Source organism: Malaclemys terrapin, chromosome 2, assembly GCF_027887155.1.
Source record: "Malaclemys terrapin pileata isolate rMalTer1 chromosome 2, rMalTer1.hap1, whole genome shotgun sequence".
Lineage (NCBI taxonomy): Eukaryota > Metazoa > Chordata > Testudines > Emydidae > Malaclemys > Malaclemys terrapin.
Window position 1 is genome coordinate 152570742 of NC_071506.1, and position 23463 is coordinate 152594204.

General features: G+C 45.6%; 1 protein-coding gene across 4 annotated transcripts in view; it reads right to left on the bottom strand.

Moving 5' to 3' along the window:
- FBXL7 (F-box and leucine rich repeat protein 7) overlaps positions 1-23463 on the bottom strand; it is a 354355-nt gene that overhangs the window by 20569 nt on the left and 310323 nt on the right. The window contains exon 3 of one of the 4 annotated variants that reach the window (XM_054020816.1): positions 21587-21668. The exons of the other annotated variants lie outside the window; for them this stretch is intronic. Coding sequence (XP_053876791.1) covers positions 21587-21668 — 82 coding nt within the window. The remainder of the gene's footprint in view (positions 1-21586; positions 21669-23463) is intronic. 4 annotated transcript variants of the gene reach the window in all.

The following is a 23463-nucleotide window of genomic DNA, read 5'->3' on the forward strand; positions in this document are numbered from 1 at the left end:
AGTTCTCTTTATGGGGAGTTTCATCCTGAGAGCTTATGTCAGCGATCCACAATGGGCAAGCCATTAGCAACTTTTACCATAACAATAACAATACAACCTCTATTTTAAGGGCTTGTCTACATGGGAAAGTTTTATCATTTATACCAGTATAATTAAAATCGATATGCGCTACCGCCGATTGAATTCCAGAATAAGAGTTGCTTTTTTTTTGCTTTAGTTTAAACCCCTTTCCAAATGACATAAACTAAATTGAAAAAAGCACTCTTATACTGGAAAAAAAGTGTCCACATGAGCAGGGGTGGCTCTAGCTTTTTTGCCGCCCCAAGCACGGCAGGCAGGCTGCCTTCAGCAGCCTGCCTGCGGAAGGTCCCCAGTCCCGCGGATTCGGCGGCATGCCTGCGGGAGGTCCACTGGTCCCGCGGCTTCGGCGTACCCGCCGCTGAATTGCCGCCGAATCCACGGGACTGGCGGACCTCCCGCAGGCATGCCGCCGAAGGCTGCCTGACTGCTGCCCTCGCAGGGACCGGCAGGGCGCCCCCTGTGGCTTGCCGCCCCAGGCACGTGCTTGGAGCACTGGTGCCTGGAGCCGCCGGTGCACATGAGGAGTCATTCTGCTATAACTCTCTGGGTTAAAATTCACACCATAGGGCTCATCTAAGATATATTAGTATAAGACAAGTTTTTTTCATTCATAAACTGCTCTGAATATATTAACTGTTGTTTGCACTTTCTTTCACCAATAGCAGTTGGTCCAATAAAAGATCTTACCTCACCCACCTTGTCTCTCTAAATATATTAAGAACTGATCCAGCATTCCTTGCACAATCAGAATCAGATAGTTAATGTCAAATGGCATTGAAAGTGAAGTAATTGCTATAGTTTTTATTAAGCAAATAAATTTTTCCTTCTGAGAATGCATTTGTGGAAAGCTGGAACTAATTCCCCACTCCTCTCCCTCCCCACTGACTTTGTCCCTTGCCACTTGGCTAGCTTGATTTTTCTTCCCATATTTTGAACAGAGCTAAAAATACCATGGCTGTTGTTGGTTAAAACGCAACAATAATCTACATAAAAAGCTACACAAAAAACATCTTCAGCAGCTCTATGGGTGATTTTGTTAGTTTGCAGGGCTGTCCCTAGCCATTTGGGTGCCCTACACAGCCTCCCTGCCTTGGGGACAGGGGGAACCGCCCCACAGCACTCACCAGTGGCGAGGCTGGGAGCCAGGAAAGCAGAGCAGGCTGGGCTGGGTTGCTCCACTTACCACAAGGTGAGTGCAGGCCTGGCCCCTGCAGCAGTCTTCCAGGGAGTGGGGGCGGGGCTGGGGTGGAGCAGGGGTGGAAAGAGGCAGGGTGGGGGTGGAGCAGGGGTGGGGGCTTTGGAGAAGGGGTGGAGTGGGGGCGGGCTGGGGTGGATCCAGGGGCAGCTCCAGGCACCAGCGCACCAAGCGCGTGCCTCAGGCAGCAAGCCATGGGGGGCGGCCTGCCAGTCGCCGTGCTAGTGGCAGTCAGGCTACCTTTGGCGGCATGCCTGCGGGAGGTCCGCCGGTCCCGCGGCTTCGGCGGCGGGTACGCCGAAGGTGCGGGACCGGCGGACCCCCCGCAGGCATGCTGCCGAATCCACGTTACCAGCAGACCTCCCGCAAGCATGCCGCCAAAGGCTGCCTGACTGCCGTGCTTGGGGCAACAAAATACATAGAGCCACCCCTGGGTGGAGCAGGGGTGGGAAGAGGTGGGGTGGGGGCTTTGTGGAAGGGGTGGAGTGGGGGCGGGGCTGGGATGGAACAAGGGTGGGAAGAGGTGGGGTGGGGGCAGAGCAGGGGCGGGGGCTTTGGGAAAGGGGCAGAGCAGGGGCAGGGGCCATGGGGAAGAGGCGGAGCAGCACGCAGCTGTGCAGGGCACCAGGAAATGTGGTGCCCCAAATTTCCTGGTGCCCTACACAGCTGCGTACTTTGTGTATGGGTAGGGACGGCCCTGTAGTTTGTCATTGCTGCAAAGCCAATTAGATAAGCTGCATTTTTGTAGCATCTAGCTACCTAGGGCCAATGCTGCATTCCTTAGGGTTACCATACGTCCGGATTTCCCCGGACATGTCCGGCTTTTTGGTCCCCAAATCCCCGTCCAGGGGAATTGCCAAAAAGCCGGACATGTCCGGGGAAATAGGGAGGCTAGGATCTCCGAATTTGTGTGTGTGGGTCGCCCGCTGTGACATCATCTTGGTGCGACACTCGGCTCCTGCCCAGGGCATGCTGGGGGCTGTAGTCCGTCCGGGCCTCACGCTCCAGGGAGAGCCGGGAGAGGGGAGCGGCCGAGAACTACAACTCCCAGCAGCCCCTGCAACGCGACCAACCTGCCCCTGTGAGGCAGCAAGCCGTCGGGGGATGGGGGCCGCGGGCCCCTGTCCTTTGGGTGGGGGGTGTCTCTGGGCGCCACTCAGCAGCCATCGCAGGGCTGGGGGGTGCCCCCGGGGGGGTTATGGACACCAGCACGTTGCGGGGAGCGGCACTGTCCGGATTTGAGTCCCCCTGGGGCTGGAGCTGCACCCCCGGACCCAAGCTGCCCGAGCCAGCGCTACCAGCTTCGGGCAGCCCCCGTGCCTCCGGACCCCAAGCTGCTGGCTGGGCACTTCCCTTCCCGGGCTCCAGCTGCTCTGCTCCGGCGGCTGGGGTCCGGAGGCACGAGGGCTGCCCGAAGCCGGTAGCGCTGGCTCGGACAGCTTGGCTCTTAAACAGAGTCGAAGTCCGAGTCAGGGGAGGAGCAGAGCAACTGGAGCCGGGGAGGAGAAGTGCCCGGCTGGGGGCACAGGGTCCGGAGGCACGGGGGCTGCCCAAAGCCAGTAACGCTGGCTTGGGCAGCTCGGCTCTTAAACAAAGCCGAAGAGTCAGGGGAGGAGCACAGCAGCTGGAGCCTGGGAAGGGAAGTGCCCGGCTGGGGGCGCAGGGTCCGGAGGCAAGGGGGCTGCCCGAAGCCCGAGCGCTACCGGCTTCATGGTTTGCCGGGCAGCCTCCAGACCCTGCGCCCCCAGCCGGGCGCTTCCCCTCCCAGGCTCCAGCTGTGCAGGGGAAGCGCCGGCCGGGGGCGCAGGGTCTGGAGGCTGCCCGGCAAACCGTGAAGCCGGTAGCGCTTGGGCAGCCCTTTTCGCATGGCTGGGAGGGAGGAGGGGAATTAGGGCGGGGACTTTGGGGAATGGGTGGGGAATGAGCGGAGTAGGGGCGGGGCCGGGGGTGGGAAAGGGGCGGGGACAGGGCCCCGTGGAGTGTCCTCTTTTTTTATTTTTTAAATATGGTAACCCTAGCATTCCTTGCATACATAAAGTTCTCACTAACATCAGTAGGAGTTTGGGGTTTGCAGAGAAAGCTGGATCAGGTCCTTAGTGGCTACCATTGTATTTCTGATTCTTGTACTTTTGGGAGATGAAGTAGTGGATTAAAAAAAAAAATCTAAGAATTTGGAATAATGATTCACCTTTTAAGATTACAACAGACGAACAACTTCAAGCCAAGTTACTGGACATTAAATTATGGGAGGGATGCATTTTCAAAGTATCTCCAGTTTGTTCATATGGATCAAACCCAAAACTTTAAGTGAACCTGCAGGCTCATGCAAATTAAACATACAGAGTTTGCACAGCCCTAAGCCGGATGCAGTCCAGAAGGAAGAGGAATGTTTGTGTCTTAGCAACATTGAACGATGGAAAGATGTGATCACATGGTTGTGCAACTGAGATGAATTTTATCCCCAGTTGGCTGCAAACAGTATTCTGCAGCAAACATTCAACTTCCCCAAGAATGGATCCTCCAGCATATTTTCTACTTTTCCTCATCAGAAAATCATACTGTGTGAAATGTAGTGTTTTCTTCCAGGATCAATTTCTGCCTGCTTTAAAACACAAAACACTCAGTGAAGTTATGGGGACTGTTGAATGCACAGGGTGAGCAGAATGTGGCCCTCAAAACTTTAATACCGAGAGAGGAGATTAGTGGAAAGGAGTAAGCTAAACAGTGGAAGATGGAAAGGCTGAAGGAGGCTTAAAGCTAAGGGTCAAGCCACAGTTAAAATTGTTGTGCTCCACCCTAAACACTGTGATATTTAGATGCAAAGAATTATTTTAGTTGACTTTGGCTTAGTCTAAATGCCTTTCTTGAAATAGGCCTAGGGTTTAGTAAACATAGGATTAACCTCTAATTCTGGAAAAAAAGAGCCCTCCAGATTCGGGTACGGTAATGCAGATGCCCAGAGCAAGGCTCTCTAAATAAAGGGAGAGGAAGGTATGAAAGTGAGTTCCATGTGAGACAAACAGCCCAACTTGTAGTGGTCTGACCAGAGGAAGACTATTTTGGCTTATTTGGTCCAGCTGCTTCCTGTAGCCCACAGGTGACCTGGATGGTTTTGCAGTGGTGGTGACATGCAGAACAGAAATGTTGATCCGTGTAATGTCTGTATTTTAATGCCTCAAACCAGCAGTGTAATTGAGTGGATTGGTTTAATCTCCAGACACCATCTTTCCTACTATTCACATGAATGTATATGCCAGGCCTGTAAGGCAGGTGATAAAGGGGAAATAGTACCTACAATGGAAAAAAAATATATATACATCCTTATTCTGAGAAGCAGCTCTTCAGGTTTTTATCCTATGCTCATCACCATGGTAGCTGAGCACCTGAACCACAACCCTAAGAGACTACAACTGAGGCTACTGACCAAGTAAGGTTTTTCCAGACTTTTAACAAAAGGTATTCACCTCCTGCCTGACACTACTACAGACAGACCCCTGCAATATGAGAGGCGTAGCTGTAACTGAAAGCTAAATCGGGGCACCTGCTCTATATCAGATCTATTTATACTGCAGTTTCCTGAGTTTATTTTCCTTTTCAGTTCTGAAACTGATCCATCACACCTGCTAGTAGGCTGCCAAGTATTCTCCTTTTAGCTAGCAAATACCATATTTTTCTGGTTGTTGTTTCTTTCCCCCTTCCTTTTGAAATGTGGCCAAATTGCAAAAGCCTTTCAGAATAGAGATTTTTCTGGTAGTGGAGCAGGTCTCTAGAGACTTTGTACAAGCTATAAGACACCACAATTTTTCCAAATTTTAACTCTTTGTCTCCAGCCTCAAAACCATGCAATGCCACCCCTACCCCTTCTAGCCAAAGAATTATATAGGACTGTTTTAAGAGTCTTTAAAGCCACCCTTAATGAGATGAAGGCATCATGGCTAACGATAAAAGTTCCTTCTTCAGGAGAGAAGCACGCTACCTCCTAAATTTCCAACCCAGGGATTAAGAGACTCTCCAGTATGGCAGGTCAGGGTATCACTCCAGTCTGACTGGTACACAAGAGCCAAGAGCAAATTGCAGCTTAAGCATTATAATTCAGAGATGTGGCACCCTGGAACTCTAGAAAAGACCCTCCATCTTCAAACCCTCAGCCAGACCACAGGGTCTGGTTTACTAGGCTGACGGTTTGAAGATGGAGTTCCTTTTCTAGAGTTCTGCTTCTATCTCAAAAAATGCTCGAAGTGCTGAGAACCTCCTGTGAGGCACCCTCAGGCCATGTCTGCCTTTGGGAGTAGCACCAGTTCAGCACGAGTGGCCAGCAATTCATGTAGCTCATCAAGCGCTAAGTGTAGACAAGGACAAGCTGGGGCTTGGACCAACTGAGCGTGCAGCAGAGGAAAGTCTCTGCTAGTTCAATTGATCTATGTGTGTCCTTGTGTATATTTAGCAGTCAGTATTGGTGCAGCGTTGATTGCTGACCAGAGAATACTGAATTGGGGTTATTATTGCACCTAGACCAGAACTTTGAGGGTACTCAGTGGAAATTGAGGGTGCTCGGCACCTTTCATGATATATTCTGAACCTTGTGGAATCGGGCCCTTAGTCTTCAACTCACCCTCTTCATTATGTGTATTTGGCAATTACAACATACGAAGAAAGGATTTGCATATCAGGGATCCTCCCTTTTAACATAAGGTCTAAAGGATCTCCTGTTAAAGCCCCTCAGGTTGAAGGCACGTGTTGTCCTGATCAATGAACTCAACTACTAGAAATCTGCTTGGTTCGACAAGTTAACTTTTTCTGCTAAGAGACAGAAATCTCCAATATATCCTAGCTCATTCAGATGTATTTTTCTCTTAATTTCATTTTTTATATACAAACTGCACAACGGTGGGTCTAAAAATGAAAAGAAAGTGAAGGGAACTTAATGCTTTGAAAAAGGGCTGGCTTGACAACCATGGAGATAGAAGTGTTCATTTGAATTCCCCTTCACCCCCCCCCCCCTCCAAAAGGTGTAGGTGCAAGCTGTTTGAATACCAGTTTCTTAACATGCCACATTAGACTAACAGTATCCTGTATTTGTGTGAATTTCAGTAACTTCTCAACCTCTCAGAAGCCATGACATGTAATTTCAAGTTTATTTACTTTATGTTACATCAAATATTAAATGAGTGCAATTAAAAATAACTCATTGTGATGCTGATTTATCAAAACTGTATATGGATTTTTCTTCTATTCTTGTCTTAACTGATTTTATGCTATTGCGATGTCATTCAATAAAAATTAATATTAGAAACTAAGGAACATTTCCACAAATAGGGTGCATATCACTTAAAAAGTTTGAAAAAACATTGTTATCTAAATATCCTTGAGCATATATGTCAGCCTATTATTTTTCATGTCAATTTAATCCACGCTGGAGCTACAACTGTATCAAACACCACCACAGATATTTGCTGGAATATTAGATATTACATATGGCCTGAGGTGTAGTATTACCAACCCATGGAGTCGTCTTAACAAGTAGGTTTAAACTGCGGGCATGTGGAATCAGCCTTTGAAATAAAGACAAGTTTGGGGATCCTGATAAAATAAAAAGCAAGGTGTTTTTTTCCTTATTGAGACAGAGGAAAAGATCCTCCATACAGCATAACTTTACTCGCCAATGTCCCCAGCCCACCAGAAATGAAAAGCAAAGTAATTACCCTCTTCGAACAGCGTGCGTATGACATTATTTGGAACTACCGCATTATAGTTCTGAGCCTGATTGTAAAAGGTTCTAAGCACCTCCAGGGATGACTTTCATTCAGTTCCCATTGACTGCAGTGGGAGATAGGGTGACCAGACAGTAAGTGTGAAAAATCAGGACAGGGGGTGGGGGAAGCCTATATAAGAAAAAGACCCCAACATTGGGACTGTCCCTATAAAATTGGGACATCTGGTCATCCTAGTGGGAGAGGAAGGCTCTTAGTGCGGCATTACAAGATTAGTCTTCACCGGAAAGTTAACTCAAGTTGAAACTCGAGAGTTGCACCTAACTTGCATGCTATTCACACACAGAACTCCTTAACTTGAGTGTGATGGGGCTGGTAATCGAGGTAGCTGACCAATCTGGGGGAATAGGTTAAAACTCAAGTGAGCACAACCGAGCTGTTAACAAAACAACTCTGCAGTGTGGATGCAGGCTAGTGCACTTGAATGCTGCTGGTTCTCCAATGGCTTCACATTATTCCTACCATGTGGCCAAACAAGTTCTCCCACAATTCATAGTGTACATTCATAAAACATCTCAGGTTACTACAGTGCAAAGAATTATGGGATTTGCCCTTATAAGTTTTAGTGCCACACACGAGTGAGTGTAGTTCCAGTGAGGACACAGCAACTCAAGGGTTATTTCACAGTGTAGACAATTCCGGTTAACTCTGCAGTGAAGGCCTACCCTCAGCAGCTGTTCAGAATTGTGCATTTGAAAATGTAGGAGAGACAAAAATTAAAGCTTGTGAAAGGTGCCAGGATGACAACCTTCATGATTACTTAACAGAACGGGCCCAACACCATCCACAGTAGTACAAGTTTCCCCACACAGCCCTGGCAACATGATTTAGCTCTGTTCTGGACGGGATACTTCCAGGGGTAAAAGGGTGGTTCAAGTCTCTGGTCTTTTGGCTACTGTTTGGGCCTTGGATGCTCTGCTGTGAATGGCAATTGTGGCATTTTATTTTATTTGTAGCAACTAGTCTACTGGAATTTTCAGTCTAATTACTATCTGTCCATCCATCTAGGTACTTACAGAGCTCTCACTGCTATAGTATTTGAGCATCTAATGATCATCAAAACTTTTCACGGAGGCCACTGAACAGTCTTCAGATGATACTGGCTTTTGGTCAGCATTCACTGGCTCTGGATTTAAACTAGTGACCCCAAGGTGAAAAGCTCTGTAGCCATTAATAATCCAAAGGGCCTTCCAATCTCTTCTCCTGGGAACCTTGCAGAAAAGAATACACTGTAGATAAATTTGAGACAATCCAGAGAGGGAGGATAAAGGAATGATAAAAAGATGAGGGTACATGAACCAAGTTGAAAGGCTAAGGAAACCTACTATGCGTAGCTTGATGGAAAGGTGATTAAAAAGGACTGTGCTAACTCACATTATTGCTTCAAATATTTGTAGATATGAGGTAGGGGAAGGATTATTTACCATGCTTGAAAATGGAGATAACAAGCAGCAACAAGTTTCAAACTAAAAGTTACACGTTAAAATTATCAGCAGTATGAGCAACTCGGCAAAGGCACAATCTGCCTAAAGGGGGAATTGGGGTGGGCTGTCTGGAGCTCTTTAGCAGGCAGCTTGATAAAACAAATGAGGAACCAGTCTATGAGGAAAATCCTGCTTTATGTGGCTGTTTAGACAAGATGACCCAAGAAGTCTTTCCCATGCTCTGTCATCAACAAGAGATTACTATTTTTCTGCCAGCCTAGCTTTTCTATCAGACAGTACACACAAAGCTTTTATTATTTTTTTAAATGCAACTCTTCGTTGAAAAATGTTGTTACATAAAGGTAGGATGTAGGAAAAGCAAGGGGCAGGGATAAGCTAATCAAACTATGTACCCAAAGGAACACTGATACTGTGAACCAGATTCTTTCCCAGTGGAGCTATGCCAGTTTATACCTGCTCAAGATCTGGTCCATTGTTTCCTCATCTAGTTTGCATAAATATTTATTTTAAGCTAGAAAGTAACACATTGGTTACAGCTTTCCAAGATCAGTAGAGTACCTTTCAGAATGCACTTCTATAACCTCCATAATCAGATCATATTTCAAAGACATTAAAATGATTCCCCCTCTAAAGTAGGCAGAAGGTGAAATTTACTCCAGAGCACAAGGCCCACACAAGATCTCACACACACTGAAAGACCCAAGTTAAATGGTACAAGATAACCCTTGCCCTTGTGTGAATTTTACCTAATTTTCCTCCCCCACTTTGGCTGGAGTGTGCTGAACACTTTGATAATTCTTGTATAAATAACAATGATACAAATATGGCTGAGAGATCATTTATTGAATGGTTGTATGTTTGACCAATTCTGAACTGGTTCACAGAAACTTCTGAGTGACAGATTCTCTTGCATTGTTCTTCGGGCTGTGGGGCCATTTAATTGCTGTGTAGACTTCCAGGCTGGGACCCTCCCACCTCACTGGGTCCTAGAACCAGACTTTAGCTAGTGCTGGAGCTTTCCAGTTATACAAGAATGGACCACCACTCCTGACTCTTTGGTGATCACAGTCATAGAGCGAGGTCAGCCAAGGAATACAACAAAGGGGACTTTCTATTCAATTCAACAAGGTTCAATATACAAAGCATGGGGGAAATGGGTTTTAAGGAGGGACTTAAAAGTGAAGGAGACAGGGGCCTAGTATAGGAACTCTCAATCTTCCTTCGTGTGGACCACTAGAGTGATGTGGACCCTCCTCCTCTCTCTCGCTCTCATTCACAATTGCACAATCCACCTCCCCTCCAAGTCACAATCACATAACATCCCCGTGGCAACTAAAGTGATAGTTTACAGAGAAAAGTAACATAAGAAAATAGTCAGTGTATTTTTAGCAGCTTTTAATGTATTTGGAAACGAGGAGAGCCAGCAGCATGTGATCATACAGTAAAATAGTCACAATTTTAGCTCATCCAATGAGGAGATTAAAAATAGCTTATATTAGGAAATATTTCAGAGACCCACAGTGACTTCATATTTTCCAAACTCCTGATTTACAAGCTGAGAGTCCAATCCTGTAGGGTGCTAAGTGCTTCCTGAGAGGTACAGAGCAACTTTCACTGCCATTGGCTAATGGAAATTGAACACCCTCAGCATCCAGTAGGATCAGAACTTCTTAGTCTATGTTAAGTCTGCAATTTTTACTGTGTTGGTACAGTCTCATTGCTATATTCTATTTATGGCAAGAGTCATGTTTTGCTAACATTATTGATAATTGCCTGTAAAGTATACCTCTCATTTTACACTGCTGAATTAGATTCCACAAATGCCAGGTTTGTGTCTATTTATAGTATAGGCCAAGTTCCCAGGAAGCATATAGCACATACAGTAACACAACACAGAAAAAGCATCAGTAAGTGAACTCCTGTGTTAAGGAAAGAAGAGAGGCTGCTAAATCTGGTCCATTATTATTAAAAGTGGTTTCAGTTGCATTTACTCATTCCCTCATCTTGGATTCAGTTTAGATAACATCCAGTTCAAATGCCAGTTGGTGACCATATCTTTTTGTGTATTAGACACCATTTTGGAAATTATTATTGCAGTTTGGAGGGAACTGGGCAATTCGGGGAGGGGGATTGATAAAGAAATGTGGAATCTTTCACCATTTAAAATCGCATCTAATTTGAAAGTAACAGCTTTCACTCACTACCTCCTGGCTGTTCCTTAACCTATGTGAATAGGTATCTGCATCACAAACCACCACCACTAACTGGAATGCTGGTTGACAGTCTCAGCAAAAACCAAGGAAAGGGTAACCAAACAGACCAAAGCAACACCCTTCCTCTGTTGGTGAGGAAATGCATGGAAGCTTACATGCTACAGAGGACCTTGCAGCTCCATGGTGTTGAATTTCTTGGGCCTGATTCTGATCTCACACCAGTGTAATTCAGGGGCTTTCTAATTTTAAGATGATTCAACTCCATGGACTTAGTGAGAGAACAGGCTTAGGTCTTTTGTGAACCTTTACCCGTTCACTTGCACATTGCAGTATGGTAAAATGGAACACTTTAAAATGGACTGGAAGCTGGGAAATGAGGTGTCAAAGGGATGCCTGGAAATCTTTGGGCTTGTCCACATAACAATGCTGGTTTAGAAACAGAGTTAAAGTGGTACAACACATTTGTATGGACACAGTTCTACTAGTATTAAGGTTTTCATACCAGTATAGTTTATTCCTGTCCATGCTGGCCTTTCATAGGCTGCTGCAGAATACTAATGGGAGGGCAGACTGGGATAAGTACCTCCATAGAGGTAGATTATTTGAGTTTTATGTTGGTGGAATGGCTTTTGCTCTTATTGAATAATAGTTTTCCCTTAAGGAAAATGGCTATTTGTAGGTAGTCAGCCTCGTCCACTTTTTGTAGCTGTAGTTAAAATCAACCAGGCTTTAATATTGCATTGCCTCTCAGTTTATTTCTACAGTCGTCTCTATTGCCTCACTACCTTTTAAAGAACATAAGCTTGTATTCCCAAATGATCTCGTTTTCTACAAGCCAGCTAGACACCATCTGAAAAGCATATGATAAGAAAATGCTTCAGGAGGCAGGATGGATAAAATTGATAAAAAGACTTTAAGTTAAATACAGTTTTTAATAAACCTATTTAAAATTAATTTTGAAATTGGCAACCTAAACTTACTATAATATACTAAAATCATTTAAATTAAAAACAAAAAGTAATATTAAGCAGTACATATTTGCTGCCAAGGTTTAAAGTAAGTCAAACCCCTGAACTGGTGGAACTCACTGACTAAGCACCTGGCTAAGCAGAGTTTGCAGAAGCGCTAAACCCGCTTTTGAGACCAGCAGTTGCTTCTGCAGGAGCAGAAATTTTTTTTCTTCATTTTAGTTAAGAACATAACATAAGAATGGCCATTCTGAGTCAGACTAATGGTCCATCTAGCTCAGTATCCTGTCTTCTGACAGTGGCCAATGCCAGATGTTTGAGAGGGAATGAACAGAGCAAGCAATCATTGAGTGATCCATCCTCTGTTGTCCACTCCCAGCTTCTGGCAGTTAGAGGCTAGGGACACCCAGAGCATGGGGTTGCAACCCTAACCATCGTGGCTAATAGCCATTGATGGACCTATCCTCCATGAACTTATCTAGTTCTTTCTTGAACCTCATTAGAGTTTTGGCCTTCACACCATAACCTGGTAATGCTCCACAGGCTGACTGAGTGTTGTGTGAAGAAGTACTTTCTTTTGTTTGTTTTAAACCTGCTACCTATTAATTTAATTGGATGACCCTTGGTTCTTGTGTTATGAGTAAATAGCACTTCCTTATTCACTTTCTCCACCCCAGTCATGATTTTATAGACCTCTATCATATTCCCCCTTAGTCATCTCTTTTCCAAGCTGAAAGTCCCAGTCTTTATTCTCTCCTTATATGGAAGCTATTCCATACCTTTAGTCATTTTTGTTGCCCTTTTCTGTACCTTTTCAAATTCTAATATATTTTTTCTGAGGCGGGGGTGACCAGAACTTCACGCAATATTCAAGGTGAAGGTGTACCATGGATATATATATACACAGACGTTCCTGGGTTACGCAAACCTGACTTACACAAATCCGCACTTACGGAAAAAGTTCCGTAAGCTAGAAATAGGAGTGGGTTTTTTTGTATTTTTTTGGCATCATTGTCGGGTATACGTTTCCGACTTACGCAAAATTCGAGTTACGGCGGAACGCTTGCCTAAGTCGGGGAGCGTCTGTAGTGACATTACATTTTCTGTCTAGTTTAGTTCAATGACTAGTTCATACAAAGTTAAGAAACAATTAGGAGTTGAAAAAGTAGAAAAGCTTGTTTTCCTCTTCCCATCTATGACTAAAAACTAGGTGTGAGAGAATGAGATCTGCTAATTTTAAAATCTTGAAGGACACGGTGACCAGAAATCATCAGTTCAATTCACCAACTACAGATAATATTTCTTTCTTTAAAAAATCAGTGAGTTTTAAATGAAAAACATGTTTTGATAAACTTGGATACATTTTTCTTTATATTTTCAGCACAGTAAAGGTAAAAAAATTAAAGTGCTATTTTTGTGCATTTAATTGGATTTGAATTTCCATCCAAAGAGAGCATGACACAAATAACATGTAAAAAATGAATAATCTAGTAAATAAGAAATGCATCCATCACCATTTTCTAAAATAAAAGAAACTATGAATCTGAATAAGTAAGCTAATCAAGTACTAAGTAAGCTAGCAAGTACTTAAATAAATGCGTATAGAAACTGTGTATCCTTCTGGTTAGCAAAAAGAAGCACCAAATTGGTGTAAAGACTGTATTTAGTTGCAAATCAACTTAATTTAATGGTTACCAACCAAAGAGAAGCAACTTTTCTTGAGGAAGATAACTAAAAAGTACAAATGTAAAACACAATTAAAATCAATTATTTAAATCAAGATTTCCTGCTTGCTGATTTAAATTATTATTAAAATTGGTGATTTAAATCGCTTTGACTTAAATGAATCTACCTTGTTCAGAGGTACCCAGAAAGTGAATTCTGCCTCAGCACACCTGAACTCATATGTAGAACTAGCTCTGCCCAGACAGGACCCTGGATGCATACTTGAGCAGTTGATACCCATGTTGCCTAGCTGTACTGCTATTATTACTGGAGATAGCTTTGATCTAGCTAGAACAAAGCTAGCTCAGGATTATTTAAAGCTTTACATTTTTTAGATTACTTTGGTTTGGTTATATTCAAATCCATCATAATTTTGAAAATACAGAGGGATGAAGATCCTTGTGTCACCAGCACTGATTTTAGTATCCTGGGTAGTGTGCACACACACTGGGGGTGCATGTGTGCCTTCTGTACATCACCTAAGTATCATAAAATCATTGCTAGCACTGGTACCAAGACAGGCAAGTCTAAGCCGGTGGTTCTCAACCAGGGATATACGTACTTCTGGGGGGTAAATCAGAGGTCTTCCAGGGAGTACATCAATTCATCTAGATGAGTGGTTTTCAAACTTTTTTTCTGGTGACCCAATTGAAGAAAACTGTTGATGCCCACGAGCCACTGGAACTGGGGATGAGGGGTTTGGAGTCTGAAAGGATGTGCAGGGCTGGGACAGAGGTTTGGGGTGCAGGGGTGAGGGCTGTGGGATGGGGCTGGAAATGAGAGGTTAGAGTGTAGGAGGGGGCTCAGGGCTGGGGCAGGGAGTTGGGATGCAGAAGGGAGTCAGGGCTCTGGTCTGGGGGTGTGGGCTCTGGGGGGGGCCGGGATTGGGGTGCAGGCTTACCTCTAGCGACTCCCGGTCAGCAGCGCAGCAGGGGTGCTAAGGCAGGCTTCCTGCCTGTCCTGGCACCATGGACCATGCTGCGCCCCGGAAGTAGCCAGCAGCAGGTCCGGCTCCTAGGTGGAGGCGTGCAAGTGGCTCCACGCGGCTCTCGCCTGCAGGCACCCCACATCTCCACCCCCCCCCAGCTCCCATTGGCCCGCTTCCAGCAAATGGGAGTGCGGAGCTGATACTCGGGGCTGGGCCACCGTGTGGAGCCCTGGACCCCCCTGGCTACAAGCCAGACCTGCTGCTGGTCACTGCCGGGGTGCAGTGCAGTGTCAGAACAGGCAGGGACTACTAGTTTTTACTGGCCAGCCACCAGGATCCCTGGGTGCTGAGCAAGGTGACCCAGTGCCTTGCATTCCATTACCCAGTACTGGGTTGCGACCTGAACTTTGAAAACCACTGATCTAGATATTTGCCTAGTTTTACAACAGGCTACATAAAAAGCACCAGCGAAGTCAGTACAAACTAAAATGTCATACCGACAATGACTTGTTTATACTGCTCTATAGACTATACACTGAAATATAAGTACAATATTTATATTCCAATGATCTATTTTATAATTATATGGTAAAAATGAGAGAGTAAGCACCTTTTAAGTAGTAGTGTGCTGTAACACTTTTGTATTTTTATGTCTGATTTTGTAAGTAAACAATTTTTAAATGTGGTCAAACTTGGGGGTACGCAAGACAAATCAGAGGCCTGAAAGAGGGACAGCAGTCTGGAAAGGCTGAGAGCCACTGATCTAAGCAAGCATGGTTACTGTGATTCCGGCACTTGCTCGCATCCCTAGAATACAACAAAGAGGAGGTATAATACAACTATTGATACCAAAGAAAAGCCTTTGCTGATATGGCCCCCATTTCCAATTACAAATGAGTGTAGACGTTCAAGCCCTAGGTTAACAAGCCCAGGGTCTGCTCACTCGAGTTCTACTACTCCTGGAATTACATTGCAGTGTAGACATACCCAGAGAGAACACATAGTTCTACCAAGGCCAATACCAAGACTTAAAACTGCATTTGGGGCCTGATATTCTGCAGTGTTGAGTACTTGCAATTGACTTCAGTTGCTCAGCACTCTAACATCAGGGCCTTGGTGCTCAGATACTACACAGGTTGATGGAATCAGGGCCTGCTCCAGGGTTTTGGCCGCCCCAAGCAGCCAAAAAAAAAAAAAAAAAAAAGCCACGATCGCGATCTGCAACGACAATTCAGCGGGAGGTCCTTCACTCCGAGCTGGAGTGAGGGACCGTCCGCCGAATTGCCGCCGAATAGCTGGACGTGCCGCCCCTTTCCGGAGTGGCCGCCCCAAGCACCTGCTTGAGAAGCTGGTGCCTGGAGCCAGCCCTGGATGGAATACATATACACACAGAATACTTGGATTAAAGACACCCAAAATTGACTCAGCAGCATTGTCAGCTTTTAGAATTTTATCATAAGTCTCATGACATTTGGTGTTGTTCCTAAATCCCCAGTGCCTAGAGTCATATGAATGCATGAAAATCTCAGCTTTCATTTATAGCAATGCTTCTAGCCCAGAGGGCATGTAAAAAGAACCCAAAATAGGCTTAAAAATAATTCCATGTGTCTGGGAGACAGGGGCACCATTTAGGTGTGTGTGTATGTGTGTGCGGGGGTCCCCTGCCACACCCCAGGCGTCATACTGCATGTTAAAGCTAAAATTAAAACTTACCTATTTGCCCTTTGCTGATAATTTGGTTGTAGTAAACCTATATGAATTATTATTGAATATATAGAAAATAATCACAACAAATGTTCTCCAAATAGCCTGATTTTTATATTTTATCCTTCAAAAAAAATCCAAGAATTTCCAGGGGCCTAAGTGACACCAGACCCCTGCTGAAAGTTGCCACCCCCCACTGAAATCTGTAAGAGCACCCCTGTTGGGAGATTCTTAGTCATAATTTTTGAATGCTTGGAGTTGATGATACCGAATTAGTGTCTACACCATTTCAGCTGTGTTCCTCATAAAAAATTAGGGTGACCAGATGTCCTGTTTTTAAAGGGACAGTCCCATATTTAAGCACTCCTGCAGGTGTTCCGACTTTTTCTTAAAAATAGGCAAATTGTCCCGTATCGTCTCTCTCTCCCCACCAGTACTGGCAGGTCCTGCTGCTGGCTGAATCCCTTCTCGCCAGCCACCTGCCCACCAGTGGTGAGTGGGAGGGGAGGTTCCAGTGGCCGACCATGGGTGTGCAAGGCTGGTGGCGGGGCAAAGCTGCAGCGTGCAGGGCTGGCCGCTCCCCCTGCTGGTCCCTCAGTGCAGCCCCTGCTGCATGCCAGCTCTCAGCCAGCAGGGCCCATCCCCCGTCCCGTTTCTGGCCGGCACTGGCTGTGTGCTGTGAGCTGCGGAGACTGGTGAGTATGGGCAGGCGCCAGGCAGCGGCTGGCTACATGTTGCCTCTGCTGCCCACCTAGTGGCCCTTTACGTGCTCCCCCTATCGCTGTCCTCTTCCTGCTTTGCCCCTTCATCCCCCCCCCCAGCCCAGCTGTTTCTCCATATCCGTCTAGGCAGGGCATGTCCTGATCCCAGCAGTGTGTGGAGAACTAGCCCCTGGTCTGTGGGCTCAGCTCACCAACAGTCTGGCTGTCAGGCTCCTTCCTTCCCTCACTACCTTTGACTGGACCAGCGCCCTGGGAAAGCCCAAGATTCTCCAGCCCAGGGCGCTGGCACAGGAGGAGCCAACCCCTGCATGTGCCAAAGCCCTGTGCAGCTCTGGCACTTGGCAGCCTCTCTGCCCCTCAGCAAAGCTGTGGAGTGGCAGGGAGGAAGCAATTTCCAGCCTGTTCATGCCCCGACCCTGGAGGCTCGACAGCAGCCCCCTGGGCAGGGGCTTAACACCCTCTTCATCTGCTCCCCCACCCCCAGGACCTTCCCCCAGGGAGCACGGGTCTAGGCACTCTCTCCTGCTGAGTCACCTCTCCAGCCGGGTTTGCCGAAGCCCTTGCAGTTGGGTTCCCTGGGCCCTGGTGCACAATGCATCCTTAGGGCTTAACCGCTTCCTGCCCACGCTGTAGCTGGCCGCTTGGTTATGTCGATGGCCAGTAGCTGCCTTTCGACACTGTGCGGGCAGGAAGGGACAAGCTGCTTTCAACCACAGTGGAGTGGGGAAGAGATGAGCTCTGCAAAGTCACGAGTCAGGTCTTCCCTTCCCCACACCCTCCTCCCCTGCAGCTGGAAGCAGCTCCCGTCCTCTCTCTCCTGCACAGTGCCGAAAGGCTGCTCCTGGCCACATTAAGAACATAAGAATGGCCATACTGGGTCAGACCAAAGGTCCATCTAGCCCTGTATCCTGTCTTCCAACAGTGGCCAATGCCAGGTGCCCCAGAGGGAATGAACAGAACAGGTAATCATCAAGTGATCCATCCCCTGTTGCCCATTCCCAGTTTCTGGCAAACAGAGGCTAGTGATACCATCCTTGCCCATCCTGGCTAATAGCCATTGATGGACCTATCCTCCATGAATTTATCTAGTTCTTTTTTGAACCCCGTTATAGTCTTGGCCTTTACAACATCCTCTGGCAAAGAATTCCACAGGTTGACTGTGCACTGTGTGAAGAAATACTTTTTTTGTTTTAAACCTACTGCCTATTAATTTCATTTGGTGACCCCTAGTTTGTGTGTTATGAGGAGTAAATAACACTTCCTTATTTACTTTCTCCACACCAGTCATGATTTTATAGACTTCTATCATAATCATCTCTTTTCCAAGCTGAAAAGTCCCAATCTTATTAATCTCTCCTTGTACAGAATCCATTCCATACCCCTAATCATTTTTGTTGTCCTTTTTTGAACCTTTTCCAATTACAATATATCGTTTTTGAGAAGAGGTGACCACATCTGCATGCAGTATTCAAGATGTGGGCTTACCATGGATTTATATAGAGTCAATATGATATTTTCTCATTATCTATCCCTTTCTTAATGATTCCCAACATTCTATGTGCTTTTTTGACTGCTGTTGCACATTGAGTGGATGTTTTCAGAGAACTATCCACAATGACTCCAAGATCTCTTTCTTGAGTGGTAACAGCTAATTTAGACCCCATCATTTTATATGTATAGTTGGGATTATGTTTCCAATGTGCATTACTTTGCATTTATCAACATTGAATTTCATCTGCCATTTTGTTGCCCAGTCACCCACGTTTGAGAGATCCTTTTGTAGCTCTTCACAGTCTGCCTGGGATTTAACTATCTTGAGTAGTTTTGTATCATCTGCAAATTTTGCCATCTCACAGTTTACCCCCTTTTCCAGATAATTTATGAATATGTTGAATAGGACTGGTCCCAATACAGACCCCTGGGAGACACCACTATTTACCTCTCTCCATTCTGAAAATTGACCATTTATTTCTGCCCTTTATTTCCTATCTTTTAACCAGTTACCAATCCATGAGGGGACCTTCCCTCTTATCCTATGATAGCTTACTTTGCTTAGGAGTCTTTGGTGAGGGACCTCGTCAAAGGCTTTCTGAAAATTTAAGTACACTATATCCACTGGATCCCCCTTGTCCACATGCTTGTTGACCCCCCTCAGAGAATTCTAGTAGATTGGTGAGGCATGATTTTCCTTTACAAAAACCATGTTGACTCTTCCCCAACAAATTATGTTAATCTATATATCTGACAATTTTGTTCTTTACTATAATTTCAACCAGTTTGCCAATACTGAAGTCAAGTTTTTTACTGTAATTGCCAGGATCAGCTCTGGGGCCCTTTTTAAAAATTGGTGTCACATTAGCTATCCTCCAGTCATTTGGTACAGAAGCTGATTTAAATGATAGGCTACAGACTATAATTAGTAGTTCTGCAATTTCACATTTGAGTTCCTTCAGAATTCTTGGGTGAATACCATCTGGTCCTGGGTGACTTATTACTGTTTAGTCTATCAATTTGTTCCAAAACCTCCTCTAATTACACCTCTGAGACAGTTTCATTCTGGTGTGAACCCTGGCAGAAATCTGGGGAGGGGAGGCATGTGACCCTGTGTGCCCCCCTTCCCCCCCCCCCACGTGTTGCCTTGGGAAGACACGGTGCCAGGTACCAGGAGATGCGGGTCCATCCCAGGGGCCTAACCAGACTGGAGCGTGGAGAGTGTGGGCAGGGAGGATTGGGTCAGTTGGTCACCCCCCCGTGTGAGAGAGGTGTATGGGAGTGTTTGTATGTCACCTCTCCCTGTGTAAACCCTAAAGCCTTAAAGATACGAAAGTAAATAAAAAGATCCAACTACACGGTATTTCTTTTTAACAGGAGCTCAGTTAACTTGATGTTAATTTGAACGTTTGTACTGCATAGATCTGATTGATTTAGGGTTGCCAACTGTCTAATCACACAAACCCAAACACCCTTGCCCGCCCATTCCCCAAGGCCCCACCCCCTTCCCTCTCATCCCCCCTCCTTCCATCGCTCACTCTCCTCGACACTCACTCACTTTCACCGGGCTGCGGCAGGAGGTTGGGGTGAGGGACGGGTGCAGGCTCTGGGCTTGGGCTGAGGGGTTCGGAGTATGGGAGGGGGCTCTGGGCTGAGCCTGGGGCAGGAGGTTGGGGTGCAGAAGGAGGTGCGAGATGCAAGCTCTGGGAGGGAGTTTGGGTGTAGGAGGGGGTGTGGGGTGCAGGCTCTGGGAGGTGGCTCAGGGCTGGGGCAGGGGACTGGAGTGCAGGGACGGAGCCTGCCTTAGCCCCGCTGGGCCACCAACCGGGAGCTGCCCAAGGTAACTGGGGCCAAGGAACTCCATGCGCTGCCCTCTCTGCGTGCCGCTCCTGGAAGCGGCCAGCACGGCCCTCCAGCCGTGGGGGAGTGCAGGAGGCTCCACGTGCTGCCTGTGCCCACAGGTGTCGCCCACGCAGCTCCCACTGGCTGCAATTCCTGGCCACTGGTAGCTACGAAGTTGGTGCTCGGGGCAGGGGCAGCGAGCGGAGACCCCCTCTGCTGGAGACCTGGCTGCTTTCCGGAGCAGTGCTGGGCCAGGGTAGGCACGGAGCCTGTCTTAGCCCTGCTGCGCCACCGGATTTTTAGTGGCCTAAAATCTCCCAGTTTGGCTTCAGTAGCCCCTGGGAGATAGGGCCTGATTCCAGGAGACTCCCAGAAACCTGGAGGGTTGGCAACCCTACATTAATTGCCGTTGAACTCACTCGAACACAAGTAATTTTACCAGGTGTCCTGTATTCAGCATAGGGAAATATGGTCTCCCTATATAAAATACACATAGCATTTTAGCAAATCAGTTTTACCCCTTTCACTGTTTCATTGTAAAGTTACCTAAAATGTTTCTGAGCAACAATTTGCCTGTAGCAATAGACGGTCTTGTAGCGTTCCCAAAACTCAGTCTGAGTCAGAGGCACTTTTTCTGGGGTCAGGCCATTTTTAAGCTCAGTTAATGTTAAGTCCTAAAAACAATCACAGACTAAACCAGCCCACAGATTTTTTTAACAAGCATTAGACATATTTATAATGAAGACGCACTTATATAGTTTTCATTGCAGCACTCCTCAATACTGCTCTGCTCATTGGTGCAATACAAAATTAGGGCAGTTTACTACAGTATGGTACAGTAATTGGAGATGATATGCTGCTAAATAATAAAACTTCTACTGGATTCCAAAATACTTATACCTTGTTAAACTAAATCCAAGCTACATAGAGAACAACTTCTAGCTGAGCCACAATCAGGTGAACGCTCCCTAATTCACACACCTGGTAACAATGCTCTTTATGCTTCCGAGGGCTGTGTTTGGGGCTTCAGCTGCAGTAATTTGTGTAATGCATACACAGCAAGCTCAGTCACCACATGGACTCTGCTAATTGGTCAATAAAAGTTAACACTTTTCTTCTTCAAAAGGCTTTCCAAACATTCACTAATTAATTCTCCCAATACCCTAGTGAAGCAGGTGGCTTAACCTTTATATTACAGATGAAAAAACAAACAAACAATGCAGCTACATGAATTGACCTGTCCTAAACCACAGAGACAATGTCAGGAGTTTCAAGCTCCTAGCCCTGTGTTCAGACCACTAAATTACACCTCTCTGGCAACTGGCAGATAGCAGATATAAAACGAATGTATACCAAAAAAATGACATGTACAAAGTATTAATGTTATTTATTATACGTAATTTTAGGGATGACCCTTAAGTGGTGAACAACACTCACAGAAGATCAGACGTTACACATAATAGCAACACCCACATTTGCCCTTCCATAAGCCAGTTTGTACCTTTTACTTTTTGTCTCTCCGTAACTACGCCTGCCACTATGACTTCCTCTTGAGAAATTCCCAGAGCCAGCTCCTTTGTCTGCTATAAACACAAGGAGCGAAACGTCAGCTAGAATGTAAACTTGGCGGAGGCTCACAAAATACACAACCAAACAATTCAGGGCCTTGTTGAGTCCAGCCCTTTTATTGCACGCAACCATAACCTTGACCAGCCCCCCCTATTTATATGGCTTCCCAAGTATATAAACGGCTGCTGTTAAATTATGAGTATCCTACGTTTATGAGAGCAATTAGTCTGTTTGTTTAGAAAAGCTATTTGTCTGTCTCCTGTATTTTAAATGCTTCCCCTCCTTCTTTTGCCCAAAGCAAAACAAAATAATGTTTGGATTTTTAATTGAGGGTGGGCTACATCCAAAGTTCACTTAATGCAAGGAAATCTCTATTACATTCAAAATTACTGGGGGATGATAAACTTTCATTAGAACTGTAATGTCCCTTTATGATGAGCATGTGTGTGTCAGGCATACATAAGGGTTTTATTTTTAAACCTCTTTATCCAAGTTCATTAAGAGAGGAGATCATTTTGTTAGGAAATATTGCATTAAAAACCACGCAAAGTGAATGACAGAAATCAGAATGCTTTTTATTTGAGAGGTGGGTTGGTAGTGATAGTTTTGTCTTCGTGATCAGGACAGGTCTGGAGGTAGAGTTGTATGACTGGGAATGTATCCCTTTAAACTGAATTTTGCAGTGGATTGAAGGAAGGGATGGAATAAAGGGGGCACAAGACTTTTGATGGGATGGATTAAAACCCGTTTTCAAAAGGAGAAATAAGCCTCTCTAATGTTGCTCTACTGTATGTTACTGCTCATGGTGGCAAATGCATCTGAAGGCTGTTACTGGGATACGTACCACCCACTCTGCCTATCTTCCTGGATAGTCTTCGCAGCCAGGGATAAAAATATGCAAATCCTGTTCTAACAGACACAGACTTCCACTACATATTGCAAAAACAAGATCCTAGATACCAGCAGTATCATTTCTACAGCTCGGAGCCTGAAGCACTTGTTTGAAGAGTTGTGTGGCTGGTAGCCAATAGGCTATTTACTTCTATGAGTGCAGTTCATTCTCCCTTAGAGGGACTAGCATCCCAAGCCCTCTGCTTTAAGGGACCCCCAGATTAAGTCTTAAATCTTCAATTTCATGAAAAAGAAAATTTACAAGGCAAATTCAGCAGCTGGGAAAGTTAGGAGAATAGAGTTACCCTTCTCAGCATCTTTGCTTTGCTATTCTGTGTGATCTAGTCTCTCCTCTTTCATATGCATGTAGCTCTGGTTAGTGTGGATGAAAGTTCTACATTCTCGTCACTATATATGCCCTTGTAGAGGAGAACCACTGCAACACTTACAAGCATATGATCCTGCAGAGGGTCTCAGAAGGGAGATGAGGACAAATTAGGAGTAATGGAGTGGCCATCTTGGAAAAAGGAAAAGCTAGAGGGGAGTTTTTAAAACCAGAATTGCACAGTTCAATCAATAAATGCAAGGAAATACATGGCTAGCTGGCATTATGAGAGTTGTGATATAGACAGAGAATCTCCACTCAGTATTGGGACAAAGAATGTAAACACAGCATGAAGGAAGATTTAAAGGAAAACTGTGCATGATTTGCTCAGCATGATGAGAACACACTTGGTTAAAGGCACTTCTCATGTGTTACTCCTGGGGCAATTTTGTACCACTGCATATGCCACTGTGCCGTGCATATTTTTTTCTGCAGAAAATAACTTCTGCCAGAAAGTTGCTGCAGTTATGCCTTTTACCCACCAGAAACCACTTTGGTGCTAGAACAGAGCAGCTGCTTCCGGGCCCTCCCCA